Genomic DNA, 16,128 nt, shown 5'->3' with positions numbered 1-16,128 from the left:
ATTAAATGTTTAGGAAACCAATTATATACATTTCCCCTGTTATCCTGAATTACCACATAAAATTTTCATTAATTCAAATATGTTTAGTTCATTTCTAGTTGCAAAGCATGAAAAAAAAGTAAACAACACTTGCCAACACAGTACTACCACCCAATTATAAATGTCACCACACTGAAAAGCATTTAAAGTTCTATCTTCAATATGCAAATATGCAGTTTTGAAAAACCAAGGAGAAATTATTGTTGCTGAACCAGATTACTGTATATAAAATTTTAATTACATATTATAATTTAAAATTTTATACTAAAAATATGCTGACTACATTGAAAAATATGTTGATATACTGACTTCATATTAAAAGTTGGCATATCAACTTTCACTACTAAACCATGAAATAATATAAGCAATAATAATTTACAGAATTACAACATTTAATTATAGCAAGTTATACTTCTTTCAAGCATGTGAATTCTATATACGGGAAGTTTATATATGCATAAAAATTTTGCACAAATGCTGCATTGTAAGACAAATGTTTAGTCAAACTAGATAGGATCAAGAATAGAGCATTAGTTGTATGTTTAATGTTTGTTATTTGGGTTTTAAGAGCATTAGCAACTAAGGCCATATTGCTCCGGGATATGCGGTGCTCATTCCCTGACCTTTCCGCATCCTCCGTATTTGGTGGTGACGGGCTCGAACCCCGGTCTAATCAAGAAGCGTGTGCTACGCACTGCTGCTCCTTCCCACATGGCTACGGAGGCGCCTGTATGTTTAAACAGAATTTAAACATGCAGTCATGCAACACAGAAGTGTATAGTTCTATATTACTGTTTTAGTGCATTTGTGTAATTTACTTAATGAGTTCCTTGATTTGTTTTAGTTTAAGAGTTGCTATTGATAAGTAGCAAGTTTTAAATTAAACTTACTGTTACTAATAACTTAAATAAAATTTAACAGAAACATCTGACAGACATTTAAAAGGCACATACATATTATTTACCATTATTACAGATTGAACAGGTTCATCACTTCTGCCCTGCTAATGCAGCACACATTGCACTATCATAATTTTAAATTCATGTATTTCTAACCCAGTCTGATCTAGATCTATGCTATCATAATTTTAAATTCAAGTATTTCTGATCCAGTCTAGTTTTCATTAAACATTTATTTATTATTTAACAATGCAGTACCTTTGAGAAGTTTTATTTACGTAGATGAATTCATTTTTAAGGTTATATAAATTGTGCTGTCATTTTGGTGGTATCAGTTACTTTGGTCATAGTGCACCAATTAATAAGGTCTTTATTGTGTGTGTGTGTGTGTGTGTGTGTGTGTGTGTGTGTGTGTGTGTGTGTGTGTGTGTGTGTGTGTGTGTGTGTGTGTGTGTGTGTCATAATGGTTATTTCATGGCCTCAAGCTCACTTCTGGATATCCCTTGTTTAAGACCTATGCAAAATGTAAAGGGACACCATGACAAGTTACCTGGAGAGGAGATGAAATAAAACCGCTAATTACAGATATAGCATTATAAATATGGTTAGTAATATGATAAAGTATAAATTTTAAAACTATGAAAGTAAGATTCTTGGTTACTGAAACTATCTATTTAATAAGTTGTATTTCATTGCTGTTGGGCCTCGACATAAAAATGTTTTGGTTATTAAGGCCATATTCCTTATTTTACCGCTTAATTCTGGCTGATGCTACATTAGCTTGCTTTCTTACATCATGTGCCCTTGCTAATACTAATTATATCACTTAACATAGAAGCTAACTCTTACAAGTCCTGTTTACCTGAGTTAAAGTGTAACAACTCCTCCCCTCTGTCATTCTATCATTTCTCCCTGACGATATGTAGACCGAATAACTTCGAGCAATGTAGAGTCGCATCAAAATATAAGTGCATCATAATAATACATTGGGAAAATAATAATCCACTGTTCACTAACAGATTAAAACAAGTTAAAAATCATTTACTATTTCAAGTTCAAATGTTTAAAAACAAATACTTATATACAACTGACAAATAAATACAACAGTAAAATATAATGCAAATATCTGAGTATCTATCCTGAGTTATAAAATACAGTGGAGTTAAGCTTATTCAATTTATTCAGTGAAAATCTAAATAGCAAATTCAACATTGGATTAAGATGCTGAAATTCAGAATTCAAGAACTTCTTAAGTACTAGCAGTACAATACATAAAGGAATTATCTTCTAATGAAAAATTATCTATAACCTAATGTCTCTAAAATTATCAAAAATAGTTTGCTGCAACTAAGCTTCTAATTAATATAAGTACTGTTACTATTAAAAGTTTATTCATTATAATTTATCAAGCACCATAGGAATGAAAAGTAACTTAAAACTCGCTGATTCATTTAATTGGTTTTTGAATGTTCTCATTTTGGTATTAGTATTAAAATGAAATGGCATAATGATATAAGGAAAGGAACTTATTCTGCATTTGCAAACACACACACTATTCCCATTGTCAGAAAGTACCCATCCAATTCTTAAATTTTGCCACACTCTGCCTTGGCCACAATTGTTGGCAACTTATTCTAATGTTCCACAACACAATGCCCAAAGGTAAACAATGTCTAGTCTATTAGTTCTTTGATAAGATTTTATAGGTGTGTCTTCAGTTTCATCTCACTGACCAATGAGAATACTGTTCATTCATTTTACTACTTGCCTCCAGGACTTACACACTCCAGTCTAATTCCACCCAAGGAGTCTAGCTGTTAAGACCACATATTTTAATCCACTTCTCATATTATGCTCAGCAGTCTTCGCCAATCTATCTAGTTGAACATTCTGTAATAGGTCTACATCTTTCTTTAGTTTTGGCTCTCAGACCTGGATGCAATATATTCCAAGTATGGTTGCACCATCATCTTATAGCAAGTGATAATGACGTTCTCTCTACCTGAAAAAGTTATGATAAATCAAAATACAACATCACATGCCCTTCTTGCTGCCTGCTTACACTGCATGTTGAACTTTACATCTTTCTAAATCATAATCCCCAAGTCTTTCATATGGTCTTCACCAATCTATCTAGTTGCCCTTCTTTGAACATTCTGTAATAGGTCTACATCTTTTTTTAGATTTGGCTCTCAGACCTGGATGCAATATATTCCAAGTATGGTTGCACCATCATCTTATAGCAAGTGATAATGACGTTCTCTCTACCTGAAAAAGTTATGATAAATCAAAATACAACACCACATGCCCTTCCTGCTGCCTGCTTACACTGCATGTTGAACTTCTAAATCATAATCCCCAAGTCTTTCATATGGTATATCTTTTAAATCTTCCCTTGTTGATCTATAAACTACACCAGGACTTCCATTCCTTAAGTGCTGTACTTTACATTTAGTAGCATTAAACTTTAGCTGCCATTTTTCAGCTCATAATTGCAGTTACTCCAAATCCTTTTAAAGCAACAGGTGGTTAATGATCTGGTACAGATTGTTAACCACCCTTTTAACCATTAAGTCAACAACAAACTTTCACAGCTTCCCCTATATTCCTTCATAAATATTTTGGAAAATAAGAAATAAGAGAGGTTGAATACTGATCCTTGAGTGACCCCCCCCCACTCCGGTCTGCTCTGAAGAATATTCTATGAATTGTGAACAATGCAACATTGCAAAGAAGATTCATCACTGGAGGAGCTTGCAAAAAGATCCTCCAGTGATCCTAACCTACTCACGAGAAATTGTATCAAAAGAGGTATATAATGCCAAAATGTTTTTCTTGCAACTGCCTGCTTTATAAGCTCACAACAGTAATTTATCAGATTAATCAGCCAGGGTTTCCACCTTCACAAAACCAGAATGGGAGCCATTTATGAGACCAAGATTGTCCTGCATTACATCTTTCGCCATAATCTTACCAACCACAGAAGTCAAACTCACTGGTCTATAACTGGTCATCACTTCTTTAGTTCTTCCCTTATGGTTGAGACATTGGCACTTCACTATTCTAAGAAAATAACTCTGAATCTAATGATGACGAGTTCGTTAACGTTACTAATGGATGGATGCACTCACATGCTGCCTTTCTCAGTATAACTGGATATACACCCATTTGCACTTGGGGCTTTACATTCTGTCAGCCTCAGCAGCTTTTCAGATAGGTGTTTCTCTCATATCATTATGTCACTTATTTTACAAAAGTTTAATTTGACTTCACTATTTTCCCTTGATACAAATGTGGTTTCAATATATCTATTCAACTTGACCACCACTGCAGTTGTCAATTATATTACTGCTTTGTTCTTGCAAGGGGCCTATTGAATTTACTTTCTGCTTCTTTGCATTTATGAGTAGAACTTTTTTTTGCCATTCTCAGTTCTTTTTGCCAATGGTTTCTTATGCTGTTTTTTGCAAGCCTTACTACATCACAGTGGGTTTATTACATATTTGCCTATATTTATTGTGTGAAACAATATCATGCAAAAGCCTTTAACTGCCCCTGCTTTTTGACTTTACTTATTTAAATCCTCCTTTTATCATCCATTTTAGCATCTTTCTTTGACGATACTTCTCAACTGGAATGTTTGTGGGTTCCAGGATAAATCCCTTAAACACTTCTCATAATGCTTTAGTATCGAATACCACATAATAATAAATCCAGTTAAGAGAGCTCAAAAAAAAAATATGTTTCCACTATAGTCCCTTCCTTGTAATTAAAGCTTTCCTTGTGACCACTGAAATTTCTTGGATACTATCCATTTTATGACATTATTATCATTCCCTGCCATCAGTCACTGAACTGTTATATTTTTTGGTACTACTTGGATCGGCGCCTCTGTAGCCAGGTGGGCAGGGGCAGCAGTGCGTAGCACACGCTTCTTGATTAGACTGGGGTTTGAGCCTGTGACCCACCAAATACGGAGGATGCGGAAAGGTCAGGGAATGACCACCGCATATCCCCGGAGCAATATGGCCAAATGCTCCTAAAAACCAAATAACAACAACTGCTTAGATCCTTGCTGAGAACTGGATCAAGAATATTTGATCCCTCTGTTTTTTCTAATGTGCTGAAATAAATAACAGTCATCTAGTTCGTTCAAGAAACTACTCCCACTATGTATATTGGGTGTCCCTGACTTCCAACCTATAAGAGGAAAATTAGAGTTGCCCATCATGATGCACTCGTTCTTGCTTGCCCATTCAAGCTACTAAAAGAGATGCTTATCATACTCTTCAGACTTATTTGGTGTGTGACACATCTCAACTGTAATTTTTCCTTTACCACTAGTCATTTCACAATACACAGATTCAACATCTACCTGAATGTTGATACCTGTGTGGACCTGATCAGGCTTTGGGAACTGTCTTGCTGCTTTCAAGCAGCTTTTGATAAGCTGCTTAAATCCCCTATTTTTCTGCTCCTTCTCATCTTTTCTGAACACACTGTACTCACTGTAATGAAATTCACCACGCCCTAGCTCTGGATGGCACCACATTTCAGTTATTCCTACAATATCAGCATTAGATTATCTGAGCATGAGCTCAAGATTACTCATTTTATTTACAATATTCCTAGCATTATTATGCAAAGAGGTTAAGTTTTTTTTAAAATTTTTTTTAATACTTTTTTGCTACTTATACATCCCTTATAGTAAATAACCTATAAGGGGTGGTCTTTGGTCAATACCCTAAATCAAATAAGGGATGACTTTGTTCAATACCCTAACTCTACTCTGAGTCTTACTAGAGACTTCCCCATCCTCTCCAATTAGCAGTTTTCTTGAACCCTTAAGGCTTCCTATATGCATCAGCAAAGACCCCCTTACACTATTCTTGTTCAAGTGGTTTCATCCTTTCAAAATAGATCCCTTCTGTTGTTGTTGTTATTTTAGTTTTTAGGAGCATTAGCAACTAAGGCCATATTGCTTCGAGATATACGGTGGTCATTCCCTGACCTTTCCACATCCTCCGTATTTGGTGGTGACGGGCTCGAACCCCGGTCTAATCAAGAAGCGTGTGCTACGCACTGCTGCTCCCTCCCACCTGGCTACGGAGGCGCCGATCCCTTCTGTTAACTAAGGCAGATCAAACTGAGAAAAAAACTTCCCCCATAAGTCTTGTAGATTCCCTAAAGTTTTGTGTTAATTCACAAGGTTTTCATCATACAGTCTCTCCCATGTTGCCTGGGCAGAACTGCAGGCACAATAACATTTTGACCTCGTGGGATTTTTCAAGTATGACCTTATATTTCTTGACTAAGTCATCAATTTATTTATTTATTTTTTGTTTTAAGTCATTAATTTCCACACATATAACTATATGTCCTTCAGTTTCTAGGGAAACTGACACTTAGTTAGTAACATCATTAATTTTAGCACCTGAGAGACCCACCCTGATTCTGTTCCATCTCTCTTAATTACAGAACACATTCCCAGTTTCTCTAATTGGATTAGTGACTGAATTACCCACTAACATTACCTCACTTTAAACCATACTACTCTTCATTTGATGATCCATTCCTAATTTCCAATCCTTTGGGAAAGCATCCCTTGGCTTAGTATTGCAGCGAAATTTGTTACTTTCCAGAGCAATAACTGGCTGTCTCAGAGACTTAATTTCATCCATTAATAAGTCAAGTTTTAACTTAAAATCGCCACATTTCTTACATCTGGAGCATAGAAATGTATCACTGTCAGCTTGCAACAGTTTGTGCTAGGAAACACTCACAAATGAATCACCAATGGCAATTCCCCCAAGAGATATGCTATCCTGAGACATGTTATGCTTGCTATTTCTAATTAAAACAATACATAGACAAAATTTCATTGAAGCTATTACAATATTATCAACTAAACACTATTTGTAACATTCATAATGACTAATATATACTCTTAATGAAATGTCTTACAATATGACATCCTACTTTACAATTTTATCATAACATGCCATCATATCGGATAAGAGGGGGGGGAGAAAAAAAATCCTCTAAAGGTAATTATAATTAGAGTTTAAAATGAGAAATAACATTTTTACAGCATTAATGTCACTTTATATTGGCTATCATCAGTCTATCGCAAGTTGGCACTGAACAAAATGGTTTGTTCAATTCTAACATAAGCAACTATTGTAATAGTATATTTGTACATTTTAGAAAGAGTTACTACTGAAAGGCTATCTGTTGTCTTATGGTTACTCTTTTGTTATCTTCATGCTGTCACATTTTCATTTCATTGTTTTCTTAAGAATGAAATGTAAATGATATCCATGAGAAGTTTATCATTTGAAGGTGGCATTTCCCTAAGGTTCTATGTTTGACATTTGTACTTGGTATTTTATTACTTTTTAGTTGTTTGTATTTTAATTTTTCTGACCTAAGCTTTACTTTTAAATTTGGATCTCCATTTTAATACCATGAAGGGTATTTATTATAAATATTAGAACATTTTAACTTTTTTAAGCTTTAGTAGCTGTATGCTCTGGCTGTTCTTTTTCATATCCAAGGTAATGGCATCATGACAAAGTAGAGCACCTGGAAACTATGAAGTAAATAGTTTTAAATTACTTTCCAATTCTTTAATGTTTGACAAATTATAACATTATTTTATTATTATTGACACCACCATAAATTAGTATTTGTAGTAGTGCCTCTATCAACTATAATTCTGGCTGCAGCAGAGTCCCTTAAAATGAGGACCATATAATACTTAGTAATAAGATGACAAAATAGAAATGAACATTAGTAAAAAAACATTAGTATACACAAAATACTTGCTGTTAAATTGGCTTAAATCCACCAAATTTACTCACAGCAGATTACCAAAGGAAAAGAATAAACTACTGTAAGCAATAAATAATGAATTCTAAGTGGATTTAATATCAGTTTAAATTATCACAAATATATTATATATATATATATATATATATTGCAACATGTAGCATTCTTAAAAAAAAAAATCCACATGATGCATTCTATGCCAAAACCACAATTTGCCAAGAAATTTATAAAAAAGAAGTTACTTCTTTGAAAAACTGACAAAATTCAGATAATAAGATATGTATATATATAAGTCAGGTATAATGGTTAGAGGCACCGGTAATCAGTGATTTTATATATAAAATTTTTGTATTGTAAAACCTGCCTGTAAATTTGTATTTAAATTTCATTAAAAAAGAGCAACTTTTGTTTACCAGTTCATAAATTTAATAGAACAAGTTTTTAAGGTATCTTTTGTAAACATTTTCAATAGACTACAAGAAGTAATGTTCTTCCTTATAAATTTCTCGGCTTATGTCCTAAAATCTATCTTTTGGCATTGCTGTGAGTTCTGTATCTTGAAGATACTGAAGTTCTTGTATGTCCTGGAACTTTTCAATATCCTTGATGCGTGCATAATTAGCTGTCAGGCACATGAGATAATGAATCTAGGTAAAAAAAAAAAATTAAATATATCACTCAATTTCTAAAATTAAATATATCATGCATACTCTATTATTCAATAAAATAAAGCATTAGCATTAGTAGAGGCATATGATGCAAGAAAGCAAGTATATGCAGAATCAGCCAAAAAAAAAAAAAAAAAAAAAACTGCTCCCATTTCACCCCTCCGTTCATTCCAAATACCTGTCCAGCTCAGCTTTAAATTTATTTAGGCTATCAACTTCCACAACAAAGGATGAAAGTCTGTTCCACCAACCAACTACCCATTGGCTAAAGGCAAACTTCCGCACATCTATCCTACATCTATCTTATCTCAATTTGAATTTATGCCCTCTCAGGTGATTATTCTGAGCAAGAGGAAGAATCCCATCAGCATTGAGCATGCTCAAACCATTCAAGACTTTATATACATCAATCAGATCACCTCGCAGGTGCCTAGTCCTGTAATTTGCAAAACTTAAGCCTTTCTTCATAAGAGCAATTCCCTTCACTAATCTTGTTGCCCTTCTCTGTACTCGTTACAACAGCTCTACACCCTTCTTAAAACGAGGCCTCCAGACCTGTATACAGTACTCAAGGTGTGGCCTGACCATTGCCTTATACAAGGGGATAATCACCTCCTTATCCCTGCTAGAAAAATTCCTGTATATCATTAACAAGACACCATGAGCTATTCTTGCAGACCATCTGCACTGATCAGAAAACTTCATATCTGCCTGCACAATTACCCCCAGTTCCTTTTCATTCTCTACCACTGTCAGTGTAGTACCACAGAGTTGATATGTTACTCTGGGGTTACTGCTTCCCATATGTAGTACTTTACATTTGTCAATGTTAAACTTCATTTGCCACCTCTCCGCCCATCTGCTCAACTTTTCTAAATCCTGCTGCAGCAGCGTACTGTCATTAGTGTCCTTAACAACCCTGCCAACCTTCGTATTGTCTGCAAACTTGGACATTAATTTGATATACCATCATCAGTATCATTTATAAATACAGAAAACAGCAATGGATCCAACACTGAACCCCGAGGGACTCCACTAATAACATTAGTCCACAATGAGCAGTGTCCATCGATTACCACTCTCTGTCTTCTCCCACTCAACCATCCCTTTATCCATAGCAGCAATTTGCCTCCAATGCCACACTGCTCCAATTTGTTCAGCAGTCTTCCATGTGTAACAGTATCAAAAGCCTTTCTAAGATCCAAATATATGATATCAAAGTTATTCCCTGCATCCAGTTCCTTTGTGACCACATCATAGTATCCAATCAAATTGGTCAGGCAAGACTTTCCCTTAACAAAACCATGCTATGCCCGACCTATAACTGAAGTCTTGCCTAAGGACACTGAAGTACATAAAGGGCTGTTTTTGTTACATTGTAAATTAGTACTGTAAGTTCGGATGGTTATTTCTGAACATGCTGGTTCAGAGTGACATCATTTTTTAATACCTGCATCATTAATATAATCTTCCATGATTCTTAACTGCTATTAAGGATCATGTGTCTTTCCTAATTGACTGACAGTTTGTCTTATGCAAGTTTTGTTGCTATTGATTACCACAATCTTTTCCACAATAGATAAAACCATGCATTTGCATTTTGAAAATTACTGTGCTGGTGATGATCTACAAACATGGTGATTTAAAATGTTAATTTTCAGTGGCTAGACCAGGTCAACCTAACACTTTATCTACAAATTACTGACACAAACTCAGAGTTTTTTACATCACTTATTATCAGTGAGTTGATAATCCTATTTATGAATTGCAGTAAAAATCCCATTGCCTTCTAACAAACTTCCCCATGATAGATTAATCATTACAACACAAATGTACCTTAATTCAAAACAACTGTCTTGTATATTATTGTATTATTTAATACAGTATATAAAGCAGTGGTTAGACCACAACTTGAATACTGCTTAGAGACTTAGAACTTAGGAAGGACATAAATCTGCTGAAAAGAGTGCAGATAAAAGCAACTAAATTGTTGGGGAGCACAAAAGGATATTCTTAACAAGAAAGACTTTGGTTCTAAAAATTACATAATCTATAAACTAGGCATCTCTGGGAAGACTTAAATGAAGTGTTTAAGGCTTTAAAAGGATTGAGTAAACTAAATGCTTATGGTAATCATTGCTCTTTCATATCTGATGAGACATTAAATTTAAATTGAAGGAAGGTTGCGAAATAGATGTGTAGAAATTTGCCTTCAACCAGAGAGTAACTGATTGTTGGAATACATTTATGGAGTGGGAAGTCTGAATAAATTTAATCAAGGATTGAACATATTATTTAAGGCAATGGACAAATGTGGTGAATAAAAGATTTTAATTTTATGCTGATGTTATGTAAGCTTGCTTCTTTGCACCGTTTTGTCAATACTAATGTTAAAAAAAAAACAAACCTTTTACTGAAGTGAAATCTTCACTGTGCACAGCCAGTTCTGATCACTATTAGACAAATAGCTATGCTGGTAAAGGCAATTAAACTAAAATAAACTAAATCTAAAAAACCATCTAATTAATAGATGGCTTATTAGATTTTACCAAAAAAAAAACCAAACAAATTGGAATATGGATTGCTGAACCTGAAAGTTCAACTGCAATCTTGACCTTTATTCATCAGAAAAGCCATGCACTCTGACGAATAAGGGTTAAGAATAACTGAGGCACACAAAAGGAATCCTCTGAATATTTTAATATATCTTGCTCATTTCAAAATATCAATTTGGAGAAATTTGTAATAGTGGTATTCTTGCTTAGACATATCCTGACCTTCACTCAGCCTTAGCTCAGGAAAACTTACTCCCTGATTGGAAGAAATAGAAAATTCGTTGGTTGGTACCTAACCCAAAAACTTGAGTTTGACTGTTACCTAGAAGAGTTAATGAAGGTGCACACAACTTGTATTGTCAAGCAGAACAGTACCAACTATGATTCAACCCCACCCCATGCCCTTCAAATCCTGTAAAGTTTATGCTATGGAATACCAGCTGCTGAAATAGGCATAGCATGGAGATAGCTGGTATCAACACTGAAAGAGAGTAAAAATTTGTCATCAGTGGTCAATAATGCCCAGAACATGAATTTTTTTTACTTTTCATCTCTAATTGGCACATAAAAAAAAATCAAGAGCAGATGCATTGTTTACGTTAATGGTTTTATACACTATTTAGCTTATTTTTAGGATAAAAGGTAAGAAACAGTTTAAAACAATGCATTTGAAAATTTCATTTGTTCTGATAATATATTGGATGATATGAGTAAATAATATCTTCACTAAGAGCTTTGTTATGCAAAAAGAATTATTTCTCAAACTACCTCATTTCCAAATGCTCAGCAACATAAAGCAAGTGAAACTGAAGTTGAAACCAAAACACTATGGAAAATTAAAGCAGGTATGGGTGCACAATGCACTCCGTACACTAACACTACTTGCTAGAAGGTTAGTCCATTAAATAAACTTTATATCTGAGGTAGTGGTCAACAGGTCTGAACTAGACTGTAATGTGAAGCAGATATAGTAATTAAAGGAAGTAGTGACTTTCTGGTACTTTGTTGGAAAAGATTAATCCTCAGTGTCACTGAGGGCAGTTTCTCCTGAAAAAAGAGGAATAAGTTTGCTGGTACTAGATTAGGAGAGTAGGGTGGATGGTTGATCGGTACAATTACACATTTTGTATGTCTTCACAACAAGTTTGGAATAGGTCGGGGCACTATCATGCAACAAGAACCAAGAAACTGCCTTTTTCTCAAAATTGCATTCCCACCTGGGAAATGTGCTTCAATAGTCTTTGAAGCACCTGTACATAGAATGCAGCATTGACTCTCCTCTTCAGGTACAAATTCCTTGTGAATCACAGGCTCGTTTATTGAAAAATATGATCACCATAGTCCTGGACTTTTGTAAACAAAACTTTCTGCTGCATGCTCAGACACTTCATCTCTGGATTGTATTGAAACACCCAACACTCATCAACAGTAACAATACAGTTGAGAAAATTAGAACTGTCTTGATAAGTCTGAATGAAGTCTTTGTATGATGACCTGTCTTTGCTGCTTCTGCTCATCTGTGAGGCTGTGCAATGCAAATTTTGCATAGACTTACCTTCCCTCTAAATCTTCATGCACAATTTGATGAATCGTCTCCTTATTCACACGTAGTCAGGTGGGCAGGAGCAGCAGTGCGTAGCACACGCTTCTTTATTAAACTGGGGTTCGAGCCCATGACCACCAAATATGGAGGATGCGGAAAGGTCAGGAAATGACCACTGCATATCCCCGGAGCAATATGGCCTTAGTTGCTAATGCTCCTAAAAAAAAAAAAAAACCAAACAACAAACCTTATTCACATCTAACTTATCGGCCATCATTCTGATGGTCAGATGATCTCTTACCACAATTTTCTGACCTTTTGTAACTCTGTCCTCATTTTGAGAGGTTGACAGATGTCCACTTCTTGGGTCATTGCAAACATCTTCACATCTGTCTTTGAGCCACTTATACCATTTAAACACAGGTATAACAATGTTTCATCAATATAAACAGTTTTTAACATATGTTTCTGTCATCACAGAATTTCCCAGTTTAAAGCAAAATTTGATATTAGTTCATTGCAAGATCGTGACATGGAACATTAATGCTACTAATGAAACTGGTTGTTACTTGCAACCTGTCAGCCTAGTTTCAGTCTGTGAACCTCTGTACCACCATCTGTTGTTTGAACTGCAACGTATTACTTCCTTTTATTTTCAAACTCGCTGAACATTACCCCAATAGCACAAGTCTGGGAACTGTATTACCACACCTCACATGTTCAAAAAATTTTAATATACTCAAATGTACATACCAGGCTTATCACAACCAGAAAGCTTGCTGCAAGTGAAAGAAGAAACATCATCTCAGCATCTTCAACCTTTAAAGAAAATTAAATCATATATGTACAAAGTTATAACAACAAAATTTTACGGGAAAAATGAATTATCTAATTTTTAAAACACCTTTGCAAGGCTTGTCTTGACATATCTATATTTGATTTAATGCTCCTATATAGAACATCCTCTAGATGTATAAACAGATACAGCACTTCAAATAAAAATCATCAGTAACAGATGGGGAAGTGGCTGCTCTGTACCCTCAATACTGCTACTACTCATCTGAAGAGTGAATCTACAAGGGCAGAGCTCCTCTATTAGAATCCTTGTCTATTTAATGAAAGATGCTGGAGTTGCCAACAAAAGTGGGTACACTGTCACCATTAGCAATCTTCTGCTCTAGTATCAGTAAATGAGAGTGAATGAAAATGGATGCAATTCAACTAAGATGTATTCTGCTACAGTTTTTTGCAAAAACCAAATTTTTGCTTCTTGAAAAAAAAAGTGTTTCTTCCAGGATTGTTCAGGCAGCCCTCGAAGAAACAGTTTTCAATGTGCAGATCTAGTGGAAATGAGCTGCTCTCCTCTCCAGTGAAATTCTCAGCAGTGATGAGTATTGTACCATATTAATTTGCTACAATATGAGCAAACTCATAATCCCCATCTTAGTGTACTATGACAGAGTGAGATTTCTTTTACTGATATCTTCCAACCAGTTCAGCTTCATATGGGTACGGAACCATCTTCATTGAAATACAACACAATAAGTTGTGTTAAATACCATTACTCTGTTAAAGTGACTGCTTGCTTTGATTTCTGCCATTTTTATTGTAGCCTACAAAATTATTAATTTTTTGCCATTTACAGCTATTCTCTGTCCTCATTTTGAGAGGTTGACAGATGCCCACTCCTTGAGTCATTGCAAACATTCTCACATCCATCTTCACATTCTGTTATCTATAAAAGATTACCGCTCATTTTATAATACATATAGTCATATGTAGCATAAGTAGCTCATTCTAGTTAAAGAATTTCAAATTTATATATAACAACAATTTAGTAATAATTTTATATTATATATTTCCAAAACTTGATATATATGTCTATATTTTTAGGTTTGGGAAAACATTTAACAACAGAATTATTTTCATTAATTTTAATATAATCCTTTTCACAGAAATTTATTCACTGATCAAAAACATTTTGTAACCTAATAAAGACAAGATATATGATGTAAAAGGAGATAAAAATAAGTTGACTGAAAAGCATAGTTCAACTAAACCACATCTTCATAGGAGCAATAAGTTTCTTTTCATTGAGGAAAGGGGTGGCTTGTTGTCCCTTTGGATATAACATTACAACCAGACCATCCTAAATCTTAAAATGTCTCCACGTATTATCAGTGACCACACTGAAGCCCAGTAGGTTGAAGGAAAATGAAAGATTTCACTCTTTTCTTAATTTTTTTCTGAACTGAAACAGGTTACCCTCACAAAAAATGTACTGAATATGAATTTATTTTATTTTATTTAAGTTCAATCTCTATTGAAGATAACAGCAAACAGCAAATCATACTTACACAGTCCTTGCAAAAGTTTTTCAGCTTTCCATTATTATCACATATTCTCAGGTAATCAAGATTGGTACCCTCTGGAAATGCAAAAGCTAAAAATAAAGAAAAAGATGAATTCAGAAACTAGCAAGTAAAAGAAAGGAAAAATATCATAAAACTGTTAGGATAGCAACCATTCAATAATCACAGATGCCAAGTTTTGCTTGGAAACTGATGTTATATGTGCATTAGATAGGCCTATTCTTTGGAAAACAAAATAACATATAATTTTTGTATTTCTGTTTTCTGTGTGCCAAAAATTCTTTAATTCAAATAAAAAATATTTCCACTGCCTGCCAATGCCTATGTTAGAATTTTTTTTTTTTTTAATTTTTCAAAGATATAACAAACATTAACCAAAAAATAAATGCTTATATGATGTTATCTTCCAAAAATGGGCACATGCAGGGTGAGCCAAGTTTTTGAAATGCTCTCAGGGGTCTTCACTTTGAAATTACATTGAAATATGGGAATGCCTAGTCAGTATTTGTACTGATTCTTATGGCAATATCTTTTTGGGATATTTAAATGAAACTGTCTCATGGCTCCATTTAGCATAGTCTTTGGTGGTAAAGCCAATAAAGTAACCATTACCCTGTCTAAATTTCTTTTTAAATATTGGGAATTCATGGGAATGTATTCTGTAAAAATGAACCAATCCTTCATGTTACTACCATTTCAAAAGTTTCAAGGTTTCTAATTTAGATGGCACTGGGCAAGTGGAAACAAAACAAGTTCAGGGTTTTTCAGCTTACCATGGTATAAGTGATGACTTGTATATGATTAAAAGTCTTCAAATGCAAGCACTGTATATATATATATCTTTGCTAATAACCAACTCAAGGATGGAACTAAGGAAGCAATACCAGTTCTGCACTGACATGGTTGTGATGTTTAATTTGCAACATGGGTTGAGAAAACTGAGGAGGGGGGGACAGAGAAAGCATAACTGAATTTTGTGATCTGAAAATGAAAATGATTTTTGTAAGAGTATAAGTAGTCCATGTAGCATGTGAGAGAGAGACAAATGTCAAAATATATTTTCCAACCTTTCATGTTACAATTACACAGACTATTATATATAAACTGTTCAATTAATTTTTACACTCCTATAGCCTTTATCATAATTAATTCTAGTCACAGACGGTTGCTGGTTTGAAGAGGTCACTTTTTAAAAAGCGTTTGGTTTACAATAGCTCATAA

At 34.3% G+C, this 16,128-nt stretch overlaps 1 protein-coding gene across 1 annotated transcript in view; it reads right to left on the bottom strand.

The window, feature by feature from the left end:
* Window positions 1-8,257: 8,257 nt before the first annotated feature.
* LOC150079650 (neuronal membrane glycoprotein M6-a-like) overlaps window positions 8,258-16,128 on the bottom strand; it is a 50,696-nt gene continuing 42,825 nt past the window's right edge. The window contains exons 5-7 of the mRNA XM_090382751.1: window positions 14,893-14,978; window positions 13,289-13,354; window positions 8,258-8,416 (exon numbers count right to left, since the gene is read on the bottom strand). Coding sequence (XP_090238877.1) covers window positions 8,288-8,416; window positions 13,289-13,354; window positions 14,893-14,978 — 281 coding nt within the window. The 3' untranslated portion in view covers window positions 8,258-8,287. The remainder of the gene's footprint in view (window positions 8,417-13,288; window positions 13,355-14,892; window positions 14,979-16,128) is intronic.

Source organism: Mastigoproctus giganteus, chromosome 10 (assembly GCF_048544385.1).
Source record: "Mastigoproctus giganteus isolate SK-2022 chromosome 10, ASM4854438v1, whole genome shotgun sequence".
Taxonomy (NCBI): domain Eukaryota; kingdom Metazoa; phylum Arthropoda; class Arachnida; order Uropygi; family Thelyphonidae; genus Mastigoproctus; species Mastigoproctus giganteus.
The sequence above is the reverse complement of the archived record's forward strand: the minus strand, read 5'-3'. Positions and strand labels throughout refer to the sequence as shown.